Source organism: Notechis scutatus, chromosome 11 (assembly GCF_049901735.1).
Source record: "Notechis scutatus isolate UNSWTSFEM ecotype Mainland chromosome 11, rNotScu1.2, whole genome shotgun sequence".
Taxonomy (NCBI): Eukaryota; Metazoa; Chordata; class Lepidosauria; order Squamata; family Elapidae; genus Notechis; species Notechis scutatus.
The window spans coordinates 5,696,939-5,724,808 of record NC_142019.1 but is presented as its reverse complement, the minus strand read 5'-3'; the positions used below and the strand labels follow the sequence as shown (position 1 = coordinate 5,724,808).

The following is a 27,870-nucleotide window of genomic DNA, read 5'->3' as shown; positions in this document are numbered from 1 at the left end:
CGACTCGGACAGGTAAGAAACAAAGGTGTCGGGGATTCGAACCGCTGATTTCCTACCCCCCCCCTTTCCTACCCCCCAAGACCTGCGCCGGGCCCCCCTCCCCAAAGGTTTAAAGCCAGGCGGAGATGCGCGGTGCGATTGCAGCCGAGCCCGCCGCCTTTGCAAAATTTGGCCTGAAAGAGAGCTACGCTCTGCACGCGCTCAGGAACCCTCGGCTTGCGCGCTCCGAGCCTAACCTCCGATTGCTCCCTTTGTCCACCGTGGCTCCTCCCTGACCGGAGGCGGCAGCTGAAAGGAGCGGCTTTTATTTGTCTCCAGCGGCGGCCTCTCCCTTGCGCAACGGGTAGCGGCTTGGGCGCAGAGCAACAGGCGGGCGCAGCGGTTTCGGAGAAGCGAGCGACGCTGGGCGGCTCTTTCCTGGCAGGTGAGTTGAGAGTGGCCTTCGTTTCTCAAGAGGAAGAGGAAGAGGAGGAGGTGGTTCAAGCGCAGAGGTCCTTCCCCGCGCCCCGAACTTTCTGAACTGCCTTAGATTGGGTTCCCATCCATCCTGGGCAGGCGATCCGAGCAGCTGCAGCCTCAGGAACTCCCTGTCAAAACTTCTGCGAGTTCCGCCTTCCTTGCAGAAAAGGCTGCGCGATTTGAAGCCGATTAGACTCGAATCTGAGCTAGGGATCCGAGTTTGGTTTCTGCTGTCAGTCTCATGCTTCATTTCCTGTCCCCGAAGCCTGTGGGGTTACAGCAGTTGAGGCATCTTGGTTTACTTCCTAAGAACATTTATGGAAAAGTAAAGATATTGTTTTATACAGTACAAGTAGTTCAGTGGGACATTTATTTGAGGGATGGGATTGTATCTTCTGAGACTAACTTTCACCTTTTTTTCTTTTACAAAAGTTTTGAGTAAATTATTAAAAACTTGGGCGTGGCGTGATTGTCCTGACAATCCTGTTTGTCATACATATTATGGCATAGAGTACATGTTTTATATACATTTATACATCTTTATATTTATACAACACTTAATAATTCCAATCATCGGACTTCCGGTTTGAGCTTCTTCAGCGACAGACCGAAACCTCATCTCTGCGAGGCTTCGATCCATGCTCGCTGCTGGAGCGCCCTGAGCCGGCTGGTTTTGGGGCTAAGCCACCCCGTAGAGGTGGTGAAGAGGGGGGAGACTGCCAGCAGGGTTGTGGAGAGCCGCATCTCTCCTCCCCAGCTGGCCATTACTCCCTTTCCCAAAGGCGGTTGCAGCTGTAGTCAGAAATGGCCACCTCAAAGAAGAACTCGACCGGAAAAGAATGTGCAGGAGGAAGATAAGAAGTGAAAGTTTTGGTTGACTGGGTCAAACAGCAAAAGCAACAAATAAGGTACCCTGGAATTGAAACTGTTAAAAAACAATAACATTGTTCCCTAAGAAGATTTTTAAGGAGAGAGAAAAGGGGAAAGATTTGGTTTTCTCCTTTTCCTATACTGACAGCTAAGAGACTAAGCAAGAAATTGGAAAAAAATCCACTTTGACATCAATAGGCATTTAATGCTGAAAATAAAAAGTCAAAGGGATAATAAAGATTTCTGGATAATTAAAAGCTTTTGAAAACAGGAAAGGAGAGAGGAAGAATAAAAGGGCAGGTTCTGGAAGGGAGGAGACTGCCTGGAATTAAAAAAGAACTTACAGCAAAATCTCAACAAGACTTCCAAAAGATACATTCTAACTGAAATATCGCAACAAAAACCCCAGGAAGAGAAAGTCGAAAAAGAAATAAGAAGATATAACTCGGGACTATCTGGATTACTTGATGATTTCTGGATTCTTGGTTATTGTTTTGAATGACTAAAATCAATCGGGTGGTTCTTTAAAACTGCTTAAAATGGCTCCACTTTTAGAAGAACTGAAAATGGAACTTAAAAAGTACAAAGAAGATGCACAAGAAGGGAGAGGTTCTTTTGGCTTCATATTTCAGTTTTTAGAAATGGAGATTTGGAATTATGAGAAACAACAAGAAATGCCTGCAGAACAAGAAGTTCCATATCTTTTTTAGTACTTCACTTTCATTGGGAATTTCTTTATCTTTCTACTTTTGAGCAAAGGCTAACCTTGCTGCTGTGATCATGTGTATTATTAAGTAAATCACCTCTTTATTGTATTTTTCCTGTTATGATTCCAAGTAGGAAAAATTGCGGTTTATATTCCACTTTATGCCCTACCATCTCAAGCCACCTCCGAATTCTATGTCAAAAAGCCTGGTTTTTCTACATTTCCACCATGTGTGGTAATACGATCCGTATTTCTGGGTACATTTCCAGCAGTTGGGTGATATATTTTGATACATTTTGGCCAGTTTTGCTGGAGGAAGATGCCACCTATAAAACGTTTTGTATAAGTTTTCCGTATACGATGTGGCTAATGTTTTTTTGTTTGTTTGTTTCTCTCCCATAAACTAACTTTCACCTTTCTGATGACTGTATCTCAGTTTAAAAGCCCTTTGTGAAGTGTGACTTTGATTCATTGATTTGATTGATTGATATCAGAAACTTTTCCAATTCAGTTTAAAGGCCTGCTTAATCCAGCAACTAGTTGCTATCAAGTGCTCTGGAAAAGTCCATGGGTTGAGTGAGGTATGTCTTGGATCTGCTTCCAATAGTGATATTTGAGGGTAGACTGCTCCTGAACATAAAGGCTTCACAGATCCAAGGGACACAAGTCACATGTTGCTTATTGAAACTTTTCTTTAGTTAACAGCTTAAGACATACAGATAATCCTTGATTTACGATCACAATTGAGATTGGGATTTCCATCCCTAAGCAAGTCATTAATTGAGTCATCCCCAATTTTAGAATTTTTTTTTTTGGCCTCATTTTTAATTGAATCCGGCTTCCCCGTTGACTTTGCTCGTCAGAAGCCGGCTTGGAAGGTGGCACAGGGTGATCATGTGACCTTGGGATGCTGCAACCCTCATTTATAAGCTGGATTCCATTTTTTAAGTGGACATTTTAAAATCTCATATCCAATAGGAAAGGATCAAGGAAGAACAGAAAGCGCCATCTGCATAGGAAAGGAAAAAATGGAACGAAGAAAATGGTATTATCTCCCAAACTTGCAAAGAAGAACAGGCTTTGAAATCCACTTTGATGTGAATTTAGCAGCCAAATATTTGAATCCAGGGGCCACTTGGTTCAGAGTTCTGCATTACAGGCTGTCTGCAAGAAATTAGCGTTTAGAATGCATGTGTTTGTGTGAGAGAAAGATACAAACAGAGAGAAGGGGGTAATCGCCTTGTTCTGCTTCGGTTTTACTGCTTCTCTTTGGTTCGGATAAAGTCCTTTGTGATGAAGGAAGCTTTGAGGCTGTTTAATATTCCCTGAGCAAACACCCTTGCTACTGAGATGATTTTAATTTGCTTTCCAAGCCATGTTTAGCTGAAGTTTGGCATCTCACAGCCATCATTTTTCTAACTCAAACAAGTCATAGCCATGTTTAGCTGAAGTTTGGCATCTCACAGCCATCATTTTTCTAACTCAAACAAGTCATAGAGAGGAAGTCACTCTATGGGAATTTTCTAGATTTCATAACTCGCTTGCCAACGTTAACTGTCTGTTCTACAGTAATATTTATGGCTGGTTGCATCACAAGCCTCTTTTTTATTCCAGTTTCAGGAGAGTAAAATCTTCACCTGGTAGGTAGGGCCACCAACTGGGCAAATAAATAAGTCCCTGAAAATTTGTGATCAGCAAAAATAATGTGCATAGTTAAAGTTAAATTAAAATGTAATTGTAGGCCACGTTCTGTGGTTGAAGTTTCAGGAAGCTGCCAGAACCAAGGAGATCCAAATATGATTTGGATCCTTATGCCTAGAGAATGCCATCAGTGGGGCACTGGAAACCCAGGCACCTTTGGAGGGGGCTCTCCTGGAAAAGCCCTCCCCCCAGTTAAGATGATAATCTCAACTTTGTAAGTATTATTATTATGGTTCATTTGCATAGTCAGCCTCTTGTCCAGACTGGATTTGCCATTATCCATCTAGTGATCTCTTACCAGAGATAGACAGACGTGGAAGTTTGATGGTGTTTAAGGGATGTAAGCTGTCCTGAGTAAAGTTGCCTTCTGCAATTAACTGATAGTGATTTTGTCAATGCCGTTGGTATTACTATTTGGGAGAATGCCTGGCTGTTTAGGGGGGCCCATGGTGAAGGAATGGAGGTTTGATTATTCTTCCGAACATCCACTGTCATGGGAATGAGGCTTTTTCTGAAGTTATTCTGTTTTTAATTTCCGTTAATTCGGGTTTAGTAAACCATTTGGATTACAGATTAGAGCAGCATGGAGGTTAAGATAAGCAAACCTCTTGCAAGATTTCAATGTCCTTGCAGACAGGCCCAGGAGAAAATTGGGGCCATTTTTAAATTTTGGAGTTCCTGTACTATCCAGATTGTCTGATGGTGTTTGTAGTCTGAAAAAGCAGTTGACCTTAGTGGGGACAGTCTGCAGATTAAAACCAGGAAGTCACCTTTTCTCCTAGACCAACTTAAACCACAGCTGCCATTTTTGGCACCTATGGAAAGATACGCTACCTTGCAATTCCTCATTCTGTTGACCCAATTGTGTACTGTAGACTGTGAGGAGAATTTAGATCTTTGCTAGGTGCTATTTTCCCCCCACAAAGCCACAGTCCTTCGTCAAGTGGGAAAGTGATGTTTTCCATCGCAATTTTGATAGTGGAAAAGCTATTTACAAGGCAGTAGTAGTGATGATCTGTAGTGAACAAGGCTAGCATATAAATATCGATGGCCACTGTTCAGTTGGTGAACAGGTTGTCCTTCACTGTCTTCAAGATTAGGACAAGATTGCATAAAACCCACCCTTGTTCTTGAAGCAGCATATGGAGTCCTACACAGGATAGCATTGGATGCTGTGCATTTTACTCTGCGAGAGGCAGACCTTTGCCACTATAAATAAAGGAGTGAATGTTTGCTTTCTGGGTTGAAAGACACAGCAAGAAAACTTATTTATTCTACCCTAAATTAGTAGGTCAAAATGTACTTCAATAAGTGCAGCGGTGTGAAAAGTGGAACATGGCCACTTTGCATGGCTTGAACATAATTGTGCATTGTGAAATGTGTGTGTGCACGTGCACATATACACAGGTATGCACACACATATATACACACACACAGGGAGAAAGAGAAAACATCAGTCCAAAGAACATTATGGATATTTGCTGCCTTGAGCTACTGATAAAGTAATAAAAGTGGGATAGAAATCTAATAAATAAACAATATAAATGTACATTATATTTGTGTTTATATTTACTTACATTTATATCCCATCTTTTCTATATGGGAGTCCCATTTCACTTTATACCAATAACCCTGTTGAGCACAATAATAATAAATAAAAATCTGACCTCAAGTCTTCCCATAGGCGAGCCCAACTTGAACTATAAATTGTCCTACATCTGCTAATTCTAGCCTCTAACACTCTGGATTAACCTCCTTTTTACTCCTTATCTGTTCATTCTTATCAGCGACAGGGAGTGGTTTTCTCCTGGAATATGTATGTATGCTTTAAACTTCAGCCTACAGCTTTCTTGTTCTTAAATGGCCTTCCCCATTCAAGTCCTGCTAACCAGATCTAATTCTGCTTTGCTTGCAAGCAAACACCCTCCAGGTTTGCTCACCAAATTAGACTTTCTAGGTATGCTAAAATTCAAACTCTTGATGTACGGTATCAAAGCTGAATGCCAGGATTTTATTCTTGCCTCAAAAGGCAAAGATTTTCAGAAGGCACCTCTCGCCCAGGAAGGGAAATAGATCAACCTTCCTTAAGCTGGAACTCTGCAGTCCAGTTCTCCTCCATGCTGCATCGAGAGCCCAGGATGGGTTGACTCCTTCCTATTGTTGAAAGGTGGCAAAATGCCTTTCTTTCGAGGATTCGATTTTCCCGCTGGGAGAGCTCCGGCGCAAGGATACGGACAACTGCTTGAAAGCTGGATCTTTTTATTTTTCAGGAAGGCAGAGAACAGCGAGAAGTCTGCGTTCCTGGGCTAGCTAGCTTCTTATGGTAAGTCCCTGGTTTTTTATACCCTTTTCTCCCTTTGTAAGTTGATTTTGTGTGAGTGTTTGTATTTGTGCCTAATGTTTCAAATTCTGTTTGAGTTTGTCTTTATTCCCGCCGAAGGGCAAACTCCGCGGGGTGCGGAAGGCAAACTCCGTGGGGTGGCCAGATTGTATTATTGGTTTTCTGTAATCTCTTTCAGTTTAAGATAGTTTTTCATATTTGTTCTGTGGCAATCTCCTGTCTGACCCTTTTGTAATTTATATTTTGTGTCTTTTGTCTGTTTGTTTTGCTTATTTGGTATGTCCTGTGTTTGTAAGGGTTTTCTAAATTATCTTTTGTTTCCTTTTCCTATCTGTCTAGTTTTCTTAATTACTTAGGCTTTTGTCTATAGGGATTCTTTAATACTTTTTATTTGATTCCATTTCCTATGTAAGTTTGTTTTCTGGATGACCTGATGTTCCCCTTGGGCTTTTCCTGTTTTTTGTGACACTACTGTCTTCGTGAAGTTCCCTTTCCACAATCCTTCATTATTTTTTTTCCCTAGAAGGCGGTCTCTGATTGAGTGTCTGGGTATACTTGGTATTCGTGATCAATCTGGATCATCATCATGTCCGCCTGTCTCCCCTTCGATTTTCTCTTCTGAGAGGGACCTTTAGGAAGCTAATGCAGGGTGGTATGCATTGATAGAGGCAACACATGAGGGCTCCAAAGACACAAATAGTGACTATGGTTGTTATAAGGATTTTGAGCCAATGGAGATCTGGTATCCACGAGAAGAGCCATGAAAAGTCTAGGAATGATTGCTCATGACCAATATTTTGAGCTAGCTCTTTCAGGTGGTGGATGTCCCTCTCTACGAGTCCTGAGGTTTCGTCTAGGTTGAAGCAACACATCCCGTGGAATGTTTCGCAGCCGTAATTATGCTTCAAGAGAAGGAAGTCTATTGCTGCCCTATTCTCCAGGGTGGCTTCTCTGAACTCCCTCAGTTCTCAGTTAAGGGCATCCAGGGCATGGGAGGCCGAATTCAAGCCTTTTGCCAGGGTACATGCTAGTCTATTCAAATTTCTAGAATTTCGCACTGCCAATCCAGGTACCCCCACTAGGGATATTGCCAATGAGACATATTCTGCTTTGGTGAGAAGGGAGACTTTGGAGTCACAGTCTGAGTCTAGGGTTTGGAAGGCTCTCCTGTGCCATCTCTGTAAGGATGGCATAAGCATGGTTAATCTTCCCAAGGTGCAAGGGCCGTTGGTGACATTTGCAGGAAGGTATGAATAGGCTTTTAAGCCACAAAGGAAAAACCACCCTGGTGGGAGCTTCAGGTAACTATATGAGAATGATATGGTCTCTGTGTGGTTGCATTTTAGTTCTGTGTTGCTAAGGCTGGTGCATTCTGTGACCCTAGGTGTGCTGCACCCAGTGACATTAAAGCATCTCTCAGAGGTGGTTACTGCAGCAATGTGTAGGGTGTACATGGTGTGGTCTTTGGTTTTTGTAGAGTGGCCCAGCTAAAAATGCTTTCGTAGGAGTCAGGAAGGTTTCTAAATGGTGGTGTAGTTAATGATGTTATGTGGTCTCATTGGCACTCCCATTAGGCATGTGGTTAAGATGTCCTTGACTGATTTCCCTCCTGCTAAGCAAAAGTTAGCGGTGTTGAGTATTTCCCTTGCTAAATATTCCCATACGTTTCCTTTCTCTGGGATAAGCTTTGGTTCCAGGAACGCAGTTGCTTGTGTTACAAGTGTTACAATTGTTACAGATAATAATACATAGTATATATTGCATTTCATGTTTCCCATTGCTAGATTCCTTTTCTTCCCTCCCCCCCCCTTTTTTGTACAATGTAAAAAAAAGGTAACAATAAAATGTAAAAAAAGGTATAGGTCTAGTCTCAAAAATTACTAAAAGGTATGGCTGAAGTCTCTTGTTAAAAAAATACAAAGAAAAAAGGGAAAAAATTAAAAAAAATGGAGAAGGTGAGAGAAAAATAAAATAAAAATAAAAATAGAGTTTTATAACTCAGCACCTGGGAGTCCAGTTTTGTGTAATTCAACGTTTGCACTTGGTTCCTCACAGTTGTGTGGTTCAATGGTGTTGAAGAATGCTGCAAGCATCCATTGATCTGTGTCCAGATTTTTCTTGAGTTTGATGGGTGGGATTGATTGTGGTGGAGTTTGGCTATGGTCTGTGACTGCTGGCTTTGCATGTGTCCAATGTATCCAAGAGTCTCGTTCTGCAACCTTTATGGCAGTGTGTGTAGTTAGTAAGACTTGGTAGGGTCCTTTCCACCTGGGTTGTAAAGGTGAGGTTCTGGTGAAGAACTTGATCCACACCCAGTCTCCTGGCTCATATGGATGCAGGGCTTCTTCCAGGGGTAAGGTCTGTGTCAGCGTACTCTGGGTCCAGAGGGTCTGTAGTCTCTTTTGCAGGGCTGTAAGATAAGAAGAGAGAACCATATCCCCCCTATCTAAGCAAAGGGAATGAGGATCTCGGCCTTATGGGATATCGGGGGGAGGGGGCGACCAAAAAGGATCTCAAAGGGGGAAATACCTATATCTTGTCTTGGTCTAGTTCTGATATAAAAGAGGGCAATTGGGAGCACTTGTGACCGGGAGAGGTGTGTCTCCTGACAGAGTTTGCCCAGTAGGGTCTTCACCTCTTTATTTTCTCTCTCCATGGCTCCTGATGATGTCGGAGAATAGGGCACATGGAGGTTTTGGGTAATGCCCAGGGCCTGAAATATATGTGTGAGGACTTGTGCTATGAAGTGTTTTCCCCTATCCATGTCCAGAATGGTGGGGACCCTGAACCTAGGCACAATGTCTTTGAGGAGATGTCTGGCTGTTTCTAGGGCAGTAGCATGGTGGCATGGGAAGGCCTCTACCCAGTGGGTTAGTTGGTCCTTGCAGACAAGAGCATATTGATACCCATTTGCCTTAGGTAGCTGTATATAATCCATTTGGATCTTTTCAAATGGTTTCTGTGCCCAGGGTCTTCCTCCTTCATGAATTGCTTTTCTGGAGGTGGTATTATTTGCTTGGCAGGTTTGGCATGTGGTGGCTATTCTTGTAGCCTCACTATAGGCTCCAGGTGCATACCATACCCTCCTGATGGCATCTACCATAGCTTGTGTGCCACAATGTCCCTTTGTATGTAGTCTTTGGCAAATTAACCTAAGGAGACGTCATGGGGCTATGGGTCTGCCATCTGGGACTCTCCAAAATCCTTGCTTAAAAACTGCTGAAAATTTTTTCTTCCATTGTTCAGATTCCCCTTTATCTAGAAATTGTTTGTATGGTAGTTCTGGTTTAGTTGTTAAGGCTGGTGTCATGATGGTGTGAGGTAGAGGTTTGGTTGCCACTCATTTGGCTGTTTCATCTGCATATTGGTTTCCTTTTGTTATTGTAGAGTCATCTGTTTGGTGGGCTTTACAATGGATGACTGCTAGCGCTTGTGGTAATTGGATGGCTTCTAATAGTTTGGCTACTAATTGTGCATGTACTTTCTGTTGTCCAGCTGAAGTTAAAAAAACCCGTTGTTTCCATAGAGCTCCTGTTGCATGGCAGACTCCAAAAGCGTATTTGGAATCTGTATAGATGTTAGTAGATCGGTTCCTTGCAGCTTCACAAGCTTTAGTTAAAGCTATAAGCTCAGCTGCTTGGACACTGTGGAAGGGGGGAAGCCCAGATGATTTCTTGTAGGGAGATTACAGCTGCTCCTGTTACTCTTTTGTTCTCCTGCATGTAGGAGGAACCATCTGTGAAGAGTTCAATGTCGGGGTTTTGTAGCGGGGTATCTGTTAAATCGAAGCGGGGTAGTTCCGCGTCATGCACTAAATGGAGGCAATCATGGAGATTGCCTTCTTCCTGTTCTGTGGGGAGCAGGGTAGCTCGGTTTAGAGTATTACATCTCTCAAATGTAATGTGATCAGAGGTAAAAAGTTCAGCTTCATATTGAGCCAAACGCTGCTGAGTGAAAGCTTGTGTCTGGCTCTTTAAGAGAATCGCAAAAACTTCATGGGGGACTTTCAGCAATAGTGGATGTCCTAGTACTAAATCCTTAGATCGTTTCACAAGTTCGACTGTAGCCGCCACAGCTCTTAAGCAGGGGACAGCCCCTTGAGCTACTGGATCTAGGGTTACAGAATAGTAAGCGACTGGTCGATGTGTGTGTCCAAAAGGCTGTGTCAGAACGCCAGAAGCAACACCTAATTTTTCATGGATGAATAAGGTGAAAGGTTTCCTATAGTCAGGTAGCCCGAGTGCTGGGGCTGATGCCAGGGTTTGTTTCATGGTCTGAAGTGTTTTGTCCAAAGGTTTGGACCATTCAATGGGGTCAGGCATGTTTTTGCCTGTTAGTTGAATGAATGGTCGGGCTAATTCCCCAAACGAGGGGATCCATGCATGGCAGAAGCCCAGTACTCCCAGTAAGGCTCTTACTTGTCGTTTTGTCTGGGGTGGTTTCATGGCTAAAATGGTCTCTACCCGGTTAGGGGCCAATTTTCTAATTCCTGGTGCAATGATGTAGCCCAGATATGTTATTTCTTGTTTTAAATATTGTAATTTGGAAGGGGAGGCTTTGTGCCCTCTTTCTGCCAGGGCTTCAAGTAAGTATAGGGTGTCTGTTTCACACGCTAGCTCGGTCTGAGATGCCAGCAGTAAATCATCAACCTATTGGATCAAAGTGGACTGCTGTGGTAGGGAAATGGAGGAGAGGCCTGCCCTTAATATTTGTGAGAATAAGGTAGGGGGCTCAGTGTAGCCTTGTGGCAATCGAGTCCAGGTATATTGTTGGTCTTGCCAAGTAAAGGCAAATAGATATTGGGATGCTGGGTCCACCGGAATGCTAAAAAAAGCAGAGCACAAATCTATGACAGAAAAATAGGTGGCTGAGGCTGGCACCTTGGTGATTATAGTTGATGGGTTAGGCACTATGGAGGCTCTTAGTATCACATGGTTATTAATGAGGCGCAAATTGTGCACAAATCTAAACCCCAAAGATGGGGTTTCCATCTTTGTCTATTATAGATTTCTTTACAGGAAAAATGGGGGTGTTGCAGGGAGAGGTACATTTAATGAGAACTCCTTGCTTTAGGTATGCTTGTATTAATTCCTTTATGGGGTGAATTGCCTCTGCAGGGATTTTATATTGGAGCACGCAAGGAGGTGGTCCATGTTTCACTTGGATAGTAACAGGTGTTGCTCCTTTAAGTAGTCCCACTTCTGATGCATCCCAGCCCCATAAGGAGGGTGGCAGGCTTTTAAAATCTTCAAGAAGCCCTGTGTTGCTGGTTATCAGCATGATTGTCTTGTGTGTGCCTTTTCCTGGGATCTTCAATTGCAGCCCCTGTTTTCCACATGTTATGGTAGCTCCCATTTTACATAGGCGATCCCTTCCTAGTAGGGATAGTGGGGACTGGGGGCAAATAGTGAAGGAATGGTCTACTGTGAAAGGTCCTTGTTCTACTGTTACGTTGTGGGTAAGTTCTACAGGGATTACTCCCCCCCCCCATTATGCTATCCCGAGCCCCTTCAGCCACTGAAGTTTTATATGGTGGTTCAGTAATTAATGAGGAGGTGGCTCCAGTGTCAACTAAGCGATTGTATTTTTTTCCTCCTATAAGAATGGTGACAATGGGTTCCCCTTTAGGGCCATTTTTTTAGGGGAATAGCCAGCCCCTTAAAGGTAGCCATGAATGCAGTGTTTTCATTCTCATGTTCTAGTCAGGAAAGAGGCAGGTCATTTTCCCTTCTTTGCTCCCATTGAGGTCCATTGTTATGATTTATTTGAGGAAAAGGAGCGCTGGGTGGTGCATGATGATTAAAGCTTCGTTGTTCAGTGTAATGGACTGGATTATTGCCTGGCTTCATGTTTCTAGGTGGTGGGTGATACCGGTTGCAGGAAAGGTGTTGCCTACATTGCCTGCTGAAATGCCCTTCCTGTCCGCACCTAGAGCAATGCTGGCATTTGCCTTGCGACCATCCTGCTTTATCACAATGCCAGCAGTTCCTTAAATTATAGGGGGTTTTACCTGGCGTTTGTCTGGCATCATGTTGCATTACAGCAAACATTTTTAAGTCCTCATGTCTTTCTATCCTCCTTTTCCTATCTTTCTCCTCCTCTTTCAGTTTGTCTCTTTGATCATAGACAAAGTTAGCGATCCTGCGCAACTTTGCTATTTCTAAGGTTGGCCAGTTAGAGACGAAGCGGTGGAAATGTTCTTTGATATCCACGGTGGACTGGTCCACGAAGGCTGAAGGACCTTTGGTCCTTCAGGCAGCTAAGGTCTAGATGGGCATATGCAATAGCTGCTTCTGACAGGCGGACCCAAAAGGCATCAGGGTTTTCCTTTTCTCCTTGTGTTGTTTTATGAAATTCTGACCAGTTTAAAGGCTTTTTACCTATTTCCTCTAAAGCTTCTAGTAAGTTATTTTTTGCTCTTGTGTATTCATCCCAGTGATTGGTATCATTGTAGTCTCAGTCAGGGCGATGTACTGGCCATGCGATGCGGGCTGGGCCTGCCTGTCCAGGGATAGTTGGTAGTTTAGCTATTTGGTCTGTTTTTTCAAATAGTTTTAATAGTTCGTCTTTAGTTAGAAAGACTTGTAGCAGCTGGGTCATATCACCCCAGGATGGATTATGGCTGTCTATGATAGATTTCAGGGTTTGAATTACTGTTTGAGGATCAGCCCTGAAAGCTGGGGTATCCTTTTTCCAGATGACCAAATCAGAGGCAGAGAAGGGAGTGTGGGTAAAATGTATTCTAATTGTCCCTTTCCTGCTGGCACTGGTTTGCTTGAAAGGGAGCCATAATCCGTCCCTCAGTCTTTCCTTCCAGGGAATGGGTTTCAGATTTTCCTGATCTTTTCCCTCAGTCAGGTCTTTGGTCCTAGCCATTTCAGCCCAGCAGTACCAATAGGGTATTTGGCTGGGTTTAATGCGTGTTCTAAGTGCTTTCAGGGTTTTATAATCTAAATTATTTCAGCCCAATTTGTCTACCCGTGTCATCCCAATAAAGCCCACTTTTGCAAAAAAATTGGCTTTTTTATGCATTCCAGTCAGGACAGGCACTCGCCTTCGTCCCAGGCCTCAAGTAATTTATCCACATTGCCTCGGCTAAAGTTCCCATATTCCTGCTTGATGTGGGATTACTTTGGTTTAGCCGGGAGTTTTCAGACAAAAAGGTCTGAAAGGACTCGGTTCTACACATGATCGGGCCCTTTTTTGGGAATATTTTTTAAGACTCTGCTTTCTTGAGACCTTGCCCCTCAGCTTACACTCAGCCAGTTTTCCTCCTTAAAGGTGCGATCTGGAAGGACCTTTTCTGCTTTTTAGACAAACTATTTCTTTGCAAGCAGCTGGACCCTTCTAAATGCACAGGGCTTTGCTTGGGATGCACGAATATTTTCCTCTGCTTTTTACCTAACACCAGTTCCTTTTGCAGCCCGCTGGTTTTCTTATTCAGAAGGACTCCATCCGTGATCACCTTGCGTTCCCAAATCCAGCGGTCACGGCTCGTGTTTGAGCTAGCAGCTGGCTGGTGTGCAGCTGGCAATCATGGAGGAGGTGAGGTCCCGCTGTTTCCGCAGAGAAAACCCACAATCACACACCTGGTTCACTCACGCTTCCACTCCCCTCACTAGTAAGAATATAAATTTGAAGTGGTACTCACCTGCTTTCAAGCAGCTGTTGAGCGGAAAAGCCCAAGGATTCCCTTTACTACCCTATACTTTCCGGGCTGGGTCCATGGATGTTGTCCCTGGACAAAGAAGGTCCATGCCGGCTGGGTTTGGATCTGCGGGCCCGGTCCAGTTGCAGGGTTGGCTGGGAAACCTTCGTGGTCCCCAATTGTTGAAAGGTGTCAAAATGCCGTTCTTTTGAGGATTCGATTTTCCCACTGGGAGAGCTCCGGCACAAGGATACGGACAACTGCTTGAAAGCTGGATTTTTTTATTTTTCAGGAAGGCACAGAACAGTGAGAAGTCTGCATTCCTGGGCTAGGTAGCTTCTTATGGTAAGTCCCTGGTTTTTATACCCTTTTCTCCCTTTGTAAGTTGATTTTGTGTGAGTGTTTGTATTTATGCCTAATGTTTCAAATCCTGTTTGAGTTTGTCTTTATTCCCACCGAAGGGCAAACTCCGCGGGGTGCAAAAGGCAAACTCCGCGGGGTGGCCAGATTGTATTATTGGTTTTCTGTAATCTCTTTTAGCTTTAAGATAGTTTTTCATATTTGTTCTGTGGCAATCTCCTGTCTGTCCCTTTTGTAATTTATATTTTGTGTCTTTTGTCTGTTTGTTTTGCTTATTTGGTATGTCCTGTGTTTGTAAGGGTTTTCTAAATTATCTTTTGTTTCCTTTTCCTATCTGTCTAGTTTTCTTAATTACTTAGGCTTTTGTCTACAGGGATTCTTTAATACTTTTTAATTGATTCCTTTTCCTATGTAAGTTTGCTTTCTGGCTGACCTGATGTTCCCCTTGGGCTTTTCCTGTTTTTTGTGACACTACTGTCTTCGTGAAGTTCCCTTTCCACACTATGACATCATAGCTGAGTCTGTACTAAGATATAAAAGCCAGCCCCCGGGAGAGACCCCAGCTTTTGACTCAGCTCCTTTCAGTCAGTAGCTGTGTCTCTGAAAGCGTTCTGTTAGATAGCAATCACCAGCAATCTTCAGTATTTTTTTCCTCTCTTCAAGCAGCTCCCAGGGATCTGGGCAGCTGCTCTTTCAGGAGAGCCCTGCAACATTGGGAGCAGCGTCACAGAGCTCTGTGCAGGCAAGCTGGGCAGCGTCTGCAGACCTCCCCCACACCTGCAGTTTGGAGCGATCGTAAACACGATCGGCAAACTGATAAGAGCTCCAGCCAGCTGATCGTGTAGCTGGTTGCTGTGTTTTTCCCTTGCTGACTTCGCTCGAGGCTCTGTATAGCCTAAGGAGCGATTCTTCAATCTTGGAGCCTGTTTTCCTGTAGTCAGCGGCCATCTTGGATTCAAGCCTTCCACCACCAGGTGAGCGGCCATTTTGTAAGCCCGGGGGCCATTTATACCCTAAGGAGCTTAATAGAAAAATTTCTAAACAGCTTCTTTCCAACGCAAGAGCCTTTACTTTACAAATGGAGCAAGATAAGGCTCAGGCAGAGCTTTCCCCCCCAGTGGAACAGTCTCTTAAGCCCAATAGGAGAAAAAGACGTAGGCAACGAACCCAATCAGTCCAGAGGGAGGTGGCTGCTAAAATCAAAGCTAAGGCTCTAGCCCCTAAGAAGGCAACTCAGGCTGAATTGAGGGCAGAGAAGCGCAGACATGCAGCTCTAGAGAGGCAGTTCAACAGAACTATTCAACAGAAGGGAATGCAACTACAGCATGCTTCAGGTGATACTCGTGGGCCCCAGCCAAGCCCACCCAGGGGAAGAGAAGTTATCTATGAGCCTTTCCATCCTCCATCCTGGTCTCCTGAGGCTCTTGCTGTACAGTCAGATCCTCAGGATTTAAGCAGATCTGGGCCTTATTTCCAACAGGCTTCTGTGCCCTATGCTTCTCCCCCTCCCTCCAGGCCTCGAACCTCTCCTCAATCTAGGCCTGAAGCCACCTTCACTCCCACAAGGCCTTCTGCCTTCTGCCTCTACCTTTGAGCATAGACCAAGGGATATCCAAGATGTAGTCTCATCAGCCATTAGGCAGGGATTGGCTGAAGGCTTCAAGCAAATCCTTTGACCTCTGGAAAGGGTTCAGGCCCTTCTCCCTTCTCAATCTATAAGTTCCTTGTCTCATCATCCTGATTTACACAGGCCTCAGGACCTCAGGGTCCATTCTTCTCTACCAGAATGGGAGGAGGTTGATGAGGAAGGAAGGCCTTCACCATCTGAACACAGTTACTCCTCTCATTCAGAGCGTGAGGAGGGTGAGATTTTTGACCAAAATCTTTCAGAGGAAGAGGATTCTCGCCCAGAGCAGACATCCTCTGCATTGGTCTTCAAACCTACTCTCTTCAGACCATTACTCAGCAAGGCCTTGGTCACTGCCAAGCTCCCAAGCCACAAGGAAATCCCTCTAGCCAAGGGGATTTGCTCTTCTCCAAGCCTGTAGTGCATGCAGAGGTTTTGCCTTCTCCCATTTTGTTCCTGGACATGGTCAAGGAACAGTGCGCTTCTCCTTTGGCATGTCCTCGCCCATCTTCTCTAGATAAGCGTTTCTACAATGTCAGCACAGCTCTGGACAATGCCCTGGCAGTGCCTTCTGTTGACATTCTAGTTCTGGCCTCGTTCTCATCTTCTGTCACTCCCACGGAGCCAGAAGATATCCTGAAACTGGATGATAAACGTTCCAAACAGACCCTCAAGTGCAATCACCAGGCTGCTGCTTGGGCTGTTCGGGCTTCAACAGCAGCATCCTCCTTCACCAGGGCATCCATACGGTGGCTGCGCCAACTCCGGAATAGATTGCCTGTTTCTGACCTTCGGTCTCACCAAGACCTTAATAAGATTATTGCAGCGGCGGAATTCACTGCGGATGCCACTCTCAATTCCACCAAATTTGCATCCAAGGCCATGGCATCTTCTGTAGCAGCAAGAAGACTTTTATGGCTCTGAAATTGGCAGGTGGAATCATGCTGGAAGCTGGCTTCAGTTCCTTTTGCAGGCGATAAGCTTTTTGGCGATGCTCTGGAACCTTATCTCATCGAAACCAGAGATAAACGTAAAATTCTCTCTTCCTCTGGGAAGAAAGCCCACTATTGCCCTGCTCCTTATCACCCTCCTGCCTTCCGAGCGGAGACTTCATCTCGCTTCCCCCGCTCTCACAGGCCATACTCCCAATGCCAAGACCAACAGGCAGAAACATCTGGCAGGCAACAACCTTCTACTGGTAAACGGCCCTTTTGGGGGAGAGGGGGTCGTTCCTTCCGTCGGTCTAAGTAATCCCTCGTCCTCCCCACCCATCGGAGGTCACCTAGCCTTCTTTGCCTCCAAAAGGGAGGAGTCAACGGCGGACGCCTGGGTGCTCAGCACTATTAGGTCAGGATTACAATTGGACTTCCTAACCCCACCCCCCACCCCAAAAATTTTTGATCTGTCTTGTGTCTCGGGACATTTCCAGGCAAGCCCTCATGAATCAGGCCATTCAGCACCTTCTTGAAATCAGGGCTATTCAACCTGTTCCCCGTCTCAATGAGGACGTGGACTTTACTCTCGCCTTTTCATCGTTCCCAAAGCCTCAGGGGGGTGGCGAGCCAGACTTGATCTAAAATTTCTCAACCAATTTGTAAAATACAGGCGATTTAAAATGCAGACTCTGCATTCTATTTTCGAGAGCGTTCGGGAGGGCGACCTCCTCTCTTCCATTGATCTCACTGAGGCTTACCTCCACCTCCCAATTTGGCCTCATCATTGCCAGTTTCTCCGTTTCTGTTATCAGAATACCCATTACCAGTCTCGAGCACTTCCCTTTGGCCTCTCATCGGCTCCAAGGGTCTTCACAAAGGTTCTGGCAGCATTGGTGGCATCTCTGCGTTCTATTCCAGTGAGGATCCAATGCTACTTGGACGACATTTTGATTCTTTCCTCTTCTATCCTTGTGACCCATCGGGATCTGCAAATTACCCTGTCATGTCTCCAGAGCCACGGATTTTCCATCAACACCAAAAAGAGCCAGCTCTCTCCTACAACCAAATTGCAACACTTGGGAGCAGTCATCGATACCATGTCGTGTCAGGTTTTCCTGTCCCCAGCTTGTGGAAAGAGCCTTGCAGAGATCATCAGCCAGATCCAGCAACATCAAATTGTGCCCCTGTTGCTGCTGTCCAAACTTCTGGGGGAGATGGTTTCCTGTATTGGCATCGTCCCATGGGCTTGGCTCCACTCCCGAGCCCTCCAATGGTTCCTGCTTCCCTACCAATGAGCAGGAACCAGCCACTCATCCATCAAGGTCCCACTCCTGCCACAAATCCGGAGATCTCTCAATTGGTGGCATTCCCCATTTATCTGGAGGGGACTCCTGTTCAGGGACCCAGACAGGCTAGTGATAACCATCGATGCCAGCCTCCTGGGTTGGGGTTCCCATATGCAGGGCCAGATAGCTCAGGATGTTTGGTCCAGATCAGAACAGACCCTTCCCATAAATTGGCTAGAGTTCAGAGCTATTTTTCTGGCTCTCAAGCATTTCAGGCAATCAGTGACTGGCTCTCATGTTCTAGTCCTTACGGACAACATGGCCGCAAAGGCTCATGTCAACCGGCAAGGGGGGACGAGGTCCAAAGCCCTCATGAGAGAGGCTCTACGGCTGGGGTTATGGGCAGAGAAACACCTGTTATCGATCTCGGCAGACCACATCTCTGGGGTCGACAACTCCCAGGCCGACTGGCTCAGCAGGAGCCTACTCGACCAGGCAGAATGGTCCATTCCTCCGTCTCTATTCAGGGATCTTTCCCTCAGATTCAGAACACCAGAGGTGGATCTTTTCTCCACTCCTCAAGACGCCCAAGTCATCAGATTCTTCACCAGGTTTCCTTGCCAGGGAGCAGAGGGGACCAATGCTCTTTGGTGCAGATGGCCCAAGGGTCTCCTCTACGCCTTTCCCCCGCTTCCCATCATTCCATCAGTAATTCGGAAGATGTTGGAGGAATGTGCGGAGCTCCTCCTGGCACCCTATTGGCCAAGGAGGCCCTGGTTTGCGGACCTGGTCAACCTATCGGTGGCTTCTCCTTGGAGGATCCCTGCCCATCTAATCTCCCTTCACCAGGGGGCCCTGCTCCACCCAGAGCCCCAGTGGTTCAAGCTGACCATGTGGCACTTGAGCGGCAGTGGCTAGAGAAGGCTGATCTTCCAGAAGGGGTCATCCTCACTATCCTGGCTTCTCGCAAACCTTCCACAAGGCACATCTATGATGCCACCTGGAAGGCTTTTTCCCGATGGTGCCTCAGGGAGGGTCTTTCTCCTGCTTCAGCCCAGTTGGCAGAAGTTCTTATCTTCCTTCAGCATGGGCTGGAGAAAGATTTGGCCCCCAACACCTTACGCAGGCAAGTTGCGGCCCTCTCCTCAGTCCTTTCATGGGGTTCGCTTACTTCCTTATCCCATCACACTTCAGTCAGGAGGTTTTTGAAAGGGGCTTCCAACCTGCACCCTCCGGTGGTTCACAGGTATCATTCATTTGGTCCTTAATGCCCTTACAAAGCCCCCCTTTGAACCCCTTAGAACAGTGTCTCTCTTTTTCCTGACTCTGAAGATAGTGTTCCTTGTTGCCATCACTTCTGCCAGGAGGGTTTCCGAGCTTGCCGCTCTTTCCATCAGACAGGACCTTTGTTCCTTTCACAATGATAGGGTTGTTCTTCGTCTGGACCCCGCATTTATTCTGAAGGTTAACACCTGGTTTCACAGGCCCCAGGACATTGTTTTGCCTGACTTCTGTCCTCTCCCGCACCATGACTTAGAGCGGCAGTGGCACATGCTAGACGTAAGAAGGGCTCTTAGAATATACATTAAGCGCACTTCCTCCTTCAGGAAGTCAGAAGCCATGTTTGTTTCCTTTTTCCCTTCTCACTTGGGGCACAAGGCCTCTTCTCCTACTATTAGCAGGTGGGTCAAGTCTTGCATTGAGCAGGCCTACAAAACTGCGGCCCTTCCGGTTCCCCGAGGTGCACTCTACCAGAAGCACAGCCACTTCTGCTGCCTGGGCGACCCAAGCATCCTTGGAGGAGATTTGTCGTGCGGCCACGTGGACATCCCCATCTCCTTTCATCAGACACTACCATCTGGATGCTTTTGCCTTGGCGACTGCAGCCTTCGGCAGACGGGTGCTTCAGCGAGTGGTTCCACAGTCGGTGTGATGAGCCAGATGAGGACTCACCCGTGGACATGCAAGCTTTGGTATGTCCCATCCTGGGCTCTCGATGCAGCATGGAGGAGAATGGGCGTTGGTAGAAGTTACCCTGAACGCCCTTTCTATCTATGCTGCGAGAGAGCCCAGCCCCTCCCTTGATTCGTCCGGAGAGGGTAAGACATATTTCTGTGTTCTGTCTCACCTGTGGCCACAATGTGAGAGTCCAAATGTCCAAAGGAAAAAACACGAACAGACAATATCAGGAACAACAGAGTTAACTTTCCTCTGGCTGAAGTCGTCGTTGGCAGCTTTCCCAGAAGCTGTCTGCAAATCCAGATAACGAGCAGCACTATAAATCAGAGCCGGCGGCAAACAGAAAACTTTTTCCAAACTGCGAACATAAATAACAAAGTTTGACCCGAATGGGGATTCCAAGCTAACACGCCTCCTTATATTCCTTGAAGGGGCGTGTCAGTCTCTCTACTCAGTCCCTGATTTGACGTTTCCTTTCAATTTGTGCTTGACGTCTCAGCCTATGTCTAGTCCTTACATCAACCCAACATTCATCGGCTTGATCATCACCCAAGGACTCCGGCACATTCTGTTGATCATCTGCTGACACCTGAGGCATAATTGATGAGGAAGGTTCTGGAGAGGATGGTAATTCCGACACTTCCTCACCCTCCTGGCTCACGTCTGCATCTCCCATTAAAGCAGGCTCAAATCCCAATGCCAAACCCTCCTCATCACTCGAACCTGTGTCTTCTGACACATCAGACTCAAAGCGCACAGCAGGCTCAAACCTCTCAGTCACAACATTTCTGTATTTATTTTGGGCTTTCAGAGACACCTTTCATTCTGTCAAGTATCTTCGCCAAAGCTGGGGTCTCTCCCGGGGGCTGGCTTTTATATCTTAGTACAGACTCAGCTATGATGTCATAGGAAGGAGTCAACCCATCCTGGGCTCTCTCGCAGCATAGATAGAAAGGGCGTTCACGGTAACTTCTACCAATGCCCATTCTTAGACTAGTTGTATCCCTGCCACTACAAACTCCAGCCTTGTCGACATACAGGAGTTGCTTTCTACTCCTCCTAAAACCAATTAGCTTCCCTTCCCATTTCTTTGATCAGTTGTTCAGGAGTTAAAATAAATGAAGCTGAATGTGTGGGAGGAAAAATATTTCTCAACCTTGTTCTCAAAGTCTGGGTTGGGAAATGGGCACCATAAATCTTGTCAAAGAAGAGTGTCATAATATACTTGGTTGCACACCATTCACATCTGCCGCATTGGGGGACAGAAAGCCTCACAAAATGTGAATTGTTGTCTTATAATTATTCTGTATTGGAGGGTGATACAGCAAACTGTGTTTCTTAAAATGAAAGTGTGACATGGATCTGATCTGCAAAACAAAGATGATTCAGGGTTTGTTATCAGAATTAGCAGTCGGTTTACTTTTACTCCCAAGCTGACCTCATGAGGATTCTGTCAAGGGTCATGTGACTGTCAGGCCAGCGTCCATTTTAAAAACCTTGCCAGCTGTTTAAATGACAGTACAAGTAATATGAATATTTTTATCACTATTCATTCTACACACCCCCACAGTCACATTTTGGGGACGGATGAGTCCACTTTAAAGAGCAGTTCATTTATAATGCAACCCTGTAAACATTTTAACTGGGGAAGTTTGAACATCAATGATTCTTCAGTAGGAAGTCTGGTTATCGGTTGAGATCCTTGGTTTATCAATATTTTTTAAAAAACACGATTTGTGTCAGTTAAAATTAGCATAAGTTTCAAGGAGGAAAAAAAGTGGGAAGGTTAAAACTGGATGTAGACAACAATTGCTGGAGAGTAGAGTTTTAAAAAAATTAAAGCATCTTTTGTGGGACAAAACACAGCTGAATTTGACACAGTGCAGAATCTGCATGAACTTCATAAACAATGTCCTGAAAGACAATCTTATTACCCATTAAAAAAAAAAAGTAAGAACATTTGTGGTTTGTCAAAAGCAGCAAAAGCACATTCTTTTACAGCTGCTCAGAACATTAAAAGCTGCCTTCCCAGACCAGATTAATGTTGTTTCTGAGCAATGAAATGCAGATGGAACAAAAGTAATTTCTGAGAATGGGTGTCAAAACAGAGTTTATCATTTTAATAACATATCTGGTATTGGAATAGCATAGTAAAATTTCTGACTGCTGCATCTCACATAAAAACGGCTTTTTTCCATCTGGATTTAAATTGCTATAATTGTCAGAGGAAGATCGATGAAAAGAAAATAACACCAATGCCTGAGTCACAGTTTGGAGCCAAAGTATTTCTATCACATTTTGAATGTTAGCCTCTAACTCTGAGGACCTTCTTTCAGCTTCTATACAGTATTCAGCTCTTTAGTAAAATAAAATAAAGAATGAAAATGACATTTGGGGGGGGGGGAAATCACCTTTTTGATGTTCCACCTCTTTCTCTAGACCTTGGCAAGTTGATGCTCATCAAAGATGGCTACAGTTGGGTTGATGTCCTCTTGCGCATGTGCCCGTTCCCTGGTACCTTTGCTTAGGTTGGGGATCCCCAAAACGTGTTTGTCCCAGTTACATACGACAGCCGCGTCTGCTTCAAAAGATTACTACGAGGTGCTGGTGCTTGGAGGAGGTTCAGGGGGGATCACGATGAGTGCCCGGATGAAACGGAAAGTCGGAGCTGACAATGTGGCCGTGGTGGAACCCCAGGAGGTAAATCCTGAATTCTGGAATTCTGAAATGTTGGGGTTTGGAGGCATTATGCAAAATATATATAGTATGGAATTATAAATCATTAATGTATCCTGGAACGAAGGGTACCTTTTCTGATATCCTCTTTAAATCTAGACTTTTTGAAGGGCCTTCTCTCAATTAAAAAAATTAACAATGAATTGGTATCTGTTCTCTGTTGAGGGAAACAGGGAAAAACATTACTTAATTAAATTAATGAAAACTTTCCCCCATATCTGTACATGTAACTATATCTGGGAAAACCTTTCCCCAGATCTGTACAACTAAAATGGACTTAGAACGTCATTTGTTGAACAATAAAACACACCTTTTTTTAAAAGAAAGGAACATCTAAAAACCAGTTTGTGAGATCTTTTATTTTCACGGACCAGAGTAATAACCCACTAGGTGTAGTATACTGTTGGAAACATCTACAGTAATAACATGGGCGTGAGTATCATCTGGAGATATCAAAGTACTTTTATAGCATACTTGCAGCTTCTTTGTTCAGGATCCATAATTGCATAGAATGGTAGACTAGAATTTTTACCACTGATTATCAGAATGCTAATGGATATCATTTAATTGCTCTTGAGTGGACCTCTGACCAAGGTGCATTTTTGGTAAGCCTCAACAGTTTCATCCACTGATTGTTGAAGTCATACAAACCAAGAATTTGGCTTGTCTTCTAGAACTTAAGAACTATCTGGGTTTGTTAGCTGTCCCTCTTGGCAGGACAAACCAGCAAGAAGGATTGGGTGTTTGCTCAGCCATAAACACAAATTCTGATTTGCTATTTTGTAAGTCACTGAATTAGCAGGCATTTCATTTAATCGGGGACAGCCAATCAAAATGATTAATAATCATGGTAACCCATCGTGTTAAGAAGTAACCTGGTTTGCTTGGTTTCATTTTGCATGTTGTAATGAAACCCAGGCATTTTGACTTGTCAACCTGTTTAGGGTTTAAATACTGTATATTGCAGGAGTCTAATTATGGTTTATTCATAAAGCAGTTAAGCAAACAACAGTTTGATATCCCAAAGGTGCTTTTTTCAGGAGGCAACTGGACTTACTTGTTTTTCTTTGAAGACGTTTCGTTTCTCATCCAAGACGTTTCTTCAGCTCTGACAGGATAGTAGGGAATGGAAGAATTTAATACTTTATTTATTCCCCACTATCTTGTCAGAGCTTCTTGGATGAGAAGCAAAACGTCTTCAGAGAAAAACAAGAAAGTCCAGTTGCCTCCTGAAAAAAAATCACCTTTGGGACAACCATGACCTGGATGACTGAGAAACTCCACAGACTTTTAACAGTTTGACATCTAGTGTAAAAACAATCGATCTTGAAAAACACACACAATTAGTTTGCAAAAGCCATTGTTAGAAAAACCAGGTGAAGGCAGTTCAGTTAAATAAGGAACTCGGCAATATTCTAAAGCAGTAGTTCTCAAATCTTTTCATCATGGACCCCCTTCAAATATCTTTTGTGGCCATGGACCTTCAAGACTTAACTCAAGATTTAAACCATAATATTCCCTCAAGCCTTTGCTTGATAACATGTCCCACAGGGGTCTAGGGAACAGTTATGAACCACTGTTCTTTTTCCCAACCTAATATAGATATATTAAATCCAGATATATTAAATTTATGTCTCTCAAAATTCTCATTTAATATAATTAAGAGACGTTCTTGAACCCGATTGCCAGTTCTCTCTAGAAGTATCAGCTCTCTGATTTTGTACATTCATTTCTGTTCTTCTTCTTATGCTTTCTTGCACAGTTTATCTCCACAATTATGTCTTTCAGAAACACTATTATCAACCCCTCTGGACTTTAGTTGGAGCTGGGGCGAAGCAGTTGGCCACTTCAGAACGTTCAACAGCAAGTGTTATTCCTTCAGGGGTAAAGTGGATCCAATCCAAGGTGGAAAAGTTGGATCCAGACAACAACTGTGTCTATTTGGGGAACAATCAAAAGGTGGGTCGCCCATTGATTTATCTGTTCAGTTAAATCTTACTTGCGTAAACAATTGATAAGCTCAAATACATGAGATTTAGCCTTGGGTTTGAATGGGTTACTCATCTATATGAGTAATATTTAATACATAAATTGAATAGTTCTGCCAGCTTTTCTCATAAATGTTTTTTTGAACTTCTTAAAAAAACTATATTATTTATTTAGTTTGGCATTATTCTTGCCTGCAATATTCGATGAGGATAGGAGAGACTGTTTGCATTTCCAGCATTTTGAGACCAACTGTCTGTTTGAATAACCCTTAGTTCCTGTTTAAGATAATTGTTTTCTTCTTTCTTTGACAGGTATCTTACAAGTATTTGATTGTTGCTCTCGGGCTGCAACTGAATTTTGAAAAGGTAAACAACTCTGTTAGCATTTTCTTAGAAGTTTTCTCTACTGTTAGGAAGCAAGTTCCAGTGACTTATATGTTCTTTGCACGAAAGTCCCCAAATACAGAGCACAATGTGAGAAATAGTATTGCGTCTTTTCCATTGCATCTTTCTTTCTCTGTGGAAATTGTGCAACTGAGATTGTGCAACAGTGAAAGAAATCCTTTAGAGACCTCTAGTGCTTTATCAGGAAATTGAATGTATCCAGGACACCTACCATGTTGTTGTGAAATGAGCTTGTTTTAAGGGTGGGCACACAAAGTGAATACCAAGATAATCACTAATTGGGAATTTTGGGAGGCTATGTGAGTATAGCACGATTATTTTTCTCCTTTAAGGATGCTAGGTTATAATTCAGCACTGGAAATGAGTATTGATCTTTATTCTGGGTTCATCTACTAAAATAAAAAAAGATAGAAGATAGATGAAGAAAATGGAACCCACAGCTAAACTTTTTTAATTCATGTATTTATCCAAATCATGCTTCCTCTAAATTGGAATACATGATAGCTAAGGGAACTCCTTAATCTCTTTGCCATACATCTCTCCTGTTAATTCAGCCAATGATTTACAGCAGATGTAAACCAATGCCAGTGTGACGACTTAATCTGAGTATTTTGCAAATATTTACACATCGAGGTAATATTCACAAATCAAATTCAATATGAATGGAGTATCTCTGGGATATGATCTTGGCTTTAGGGAAGTCTGAGCAGATGTATGACAACATTATGCTAAGCTTTAATTTAAGCTTACCCTGGATGTAGTATGTTGTGTGAACTAAACCCACAGGTGACTTATTCAACAAAGCACCACTAAAGGAACTATGGCTAACATGATTAATGAGCCAGGATAATATGCTAGGAATCAGTGGTGGGATTAAAAAATGTTTATTACCGGTTCTGTGGGCGTGGCTTGGTGGGCTTGGCAGGGGAAGGTTACTGCAAAATCCCCATTGCCTCCCCACCCCACTACCCTGCTTTCCAGCTCCGTTCTCCTGTGCAGGGCAACCAAAGAAGACCCAGCCAATCAGCTGGGACTTGGGAGGTGGAGAATAGATGGGGGCAGGGCCAGTCAGAGGTAGAATTTGACGGTTCTCTGAACTACTCAAAATTTCCGCTACCGGTTCTCCAGAACTGGTCAGAACCTGATGAAAATCACCGCTGCTAGGAATTAAATGGGTTCCTGGGTGTAAACAGCCTGCATGTTTAATCCAGTGAAATACTATACTGCTAATTTTGTCTTATTACAGATCAAAGGCCTGCCTGAGGGTTTTAAGTTTCCTAAAATTGGTTCCAATTATTCCGTTCACACAGTGGAGAAAACATGGAAAGCTCTGCAGGATTTCCAGGAAGGAAATGCCATTTTCACCTTTCCAAATACTCCCGTGAAATGTGCAGGGGCGCCACAAAAGATCATGTATCTGACAGAGGCGTACTTGAGAAAGGTACGTACCAGCCACTGTACAAGTAGCGTAGTTGCCTAAACAGGTAACAAAAAACCGTTGTAATCCCAAAGACCCAGGTTATTGAAAGTGCACTTATCCTAGTTTAAACTGCAGCTAGAATATAAGCTTAAAATATGGGTAGTTTTAGTCCTCCAATTGAAGACATACAAGCAATTTTGTTAAATCAATAGGACCAACTGGTTAAATTTGCACAAAGGACTATAGTACTAATTAAGCATATCCAATATATTGATGCAGACATCAAATGGAGACCTTTGATTCAGTGTAGTTTTGGTATGTATCATGAATCCCATTACTGCAAGTTTAAACAGTGTTTTAATAGATGCATCTATTAAATTGGGTGAATGATTTACTGTGGTTTCTTCAAAAATTGTTAGCTTAAATCTTTTTGGGCAGGCTATATAAACCCAGTTCTGGTTAATCAACTTAATAGATAAAGATTCTTCCTTTGGGCAGGAGGAGATTGGTCTATTCTAGCAGACCTCCAAGTCCCTTTCAGCCCTATGATTCTTCGACTGATTAAAATATAAAAGTACAGACAAGAATGAGTGGCGAAATCGAGGATTTTCAAGAATGCATCATTTTTCTTCTTCTCATTTCCCCTAGACTGGAAAACGGTCCAAAGCCAAGATCATATTCAATACTTCTCTTGGAGTGATATTTGGTGTTAAGAAGTATGCTGATGCTCTGCTAGAGATTATCAAAGAAAGAGATATTACAGTGAACTACAGATGGAACCTCGTGGAAGTCCGAGCAGATAAGCAAGAAGCCGTATTTGAGAACTTGGACAAAGCTGGTGAAATGCAAGTTTATCGGGTGAGCAAATGGAATTTTTCAGTGAATTTCTCTTGACTTATTAATTTCCTGTTTATGGTTTAGGTTGCTTCTCTTGTTTAGAACTGGCAGGAAAAAAAAGTGTGGATGGAGAATAGGATGAGCTTTTTCGAAATATACCTACAACGGTGTTATCCATCCTTATGCGATTAAGTTAGAAGCACCAAAATTACAGGTAGTTCTTGGTGAATGGGTTTAATTCAAGGCAGCCATCAGATGAAACTTAACACAACTTAGCAATGGCAGTTTCAGTGGTCCTTTTGCAGCTGTTAGTTCAAGACAAGTCGTCTCCTGTCCGCTCTCTTTTAACTCCCCCTCCTCCATCTGTCTTCCCCTCATTTTTGCCCTTTTGTCCAACCTGCTACTTTGCTGGCCCCAGCTGACCTTCACCATTATTTTTCCTTCCATTGCTGACCACGCATGCTCGGCCTGGCCCTATACAAGGCAGCTGCGGACTGCTGATGGCCTTCTCTCTGCAGCTAGGATGCCAAGAGCTCTAACTGAACACCTAAAGGCCATGATTTCAAGGAGCCAGTGGTAAAGACCCAGGTTA

At 43.9% G+C, this 27,870-nt stretch overlaps 1 protein-coding gene across 5 annotated transcripts in view; it reads left to right on the top strand.

The window, feature by feature from the left end:
• The first annotated feature begins 334 nt into the window (after positions 1–334).
• The window catches only part of SQOR (sulfide quinone oxidoreductase), a 30,098-nt gene continuing 2,562 nt past the window's right edge, over positions 335–27,870 (top strand). The window contains exons 1-8 of one of the 5 annotated variants that reach the window (XM_087972667.1): positions 335–424; positions 6,007–6,059; positions 14,752–15,059; positions 22,332–22,592; positions 24,417–24,587; positions 24,929–24,982; positions 26,268–26,462; positions 27,090–27,299. In XM_087972667.1, coding sequence (XP_087828793.1) covers positions 22,359–22,592; positions 24,417–24,587; positions 24,929–24,982; positions 26,268–26,462; positions 27,090–27,299 — 864 coding nt within the window. In that variant the 5' untranslated portion in view covers positions 335–424; positions 6,007–6,059; positions 14,752–15,059; positions 22,332–22,358. Of the gene's footprint in view, positions 425–6,006; positions 6,060–14,017; positions 14,071–14,748; positions 15,060–22,331; positions 22,593–24,416; positions 24,588–24,928; positions 24,983–26,267; positions 26,463–27,089; positions 27,300–27,870 lie in introns of those variants that run through there. The other 4 variants (XM_087972666.1, XM_087972668.1, XM_026677080.2 and 1 more) reach the window with 4 other exon arrangements.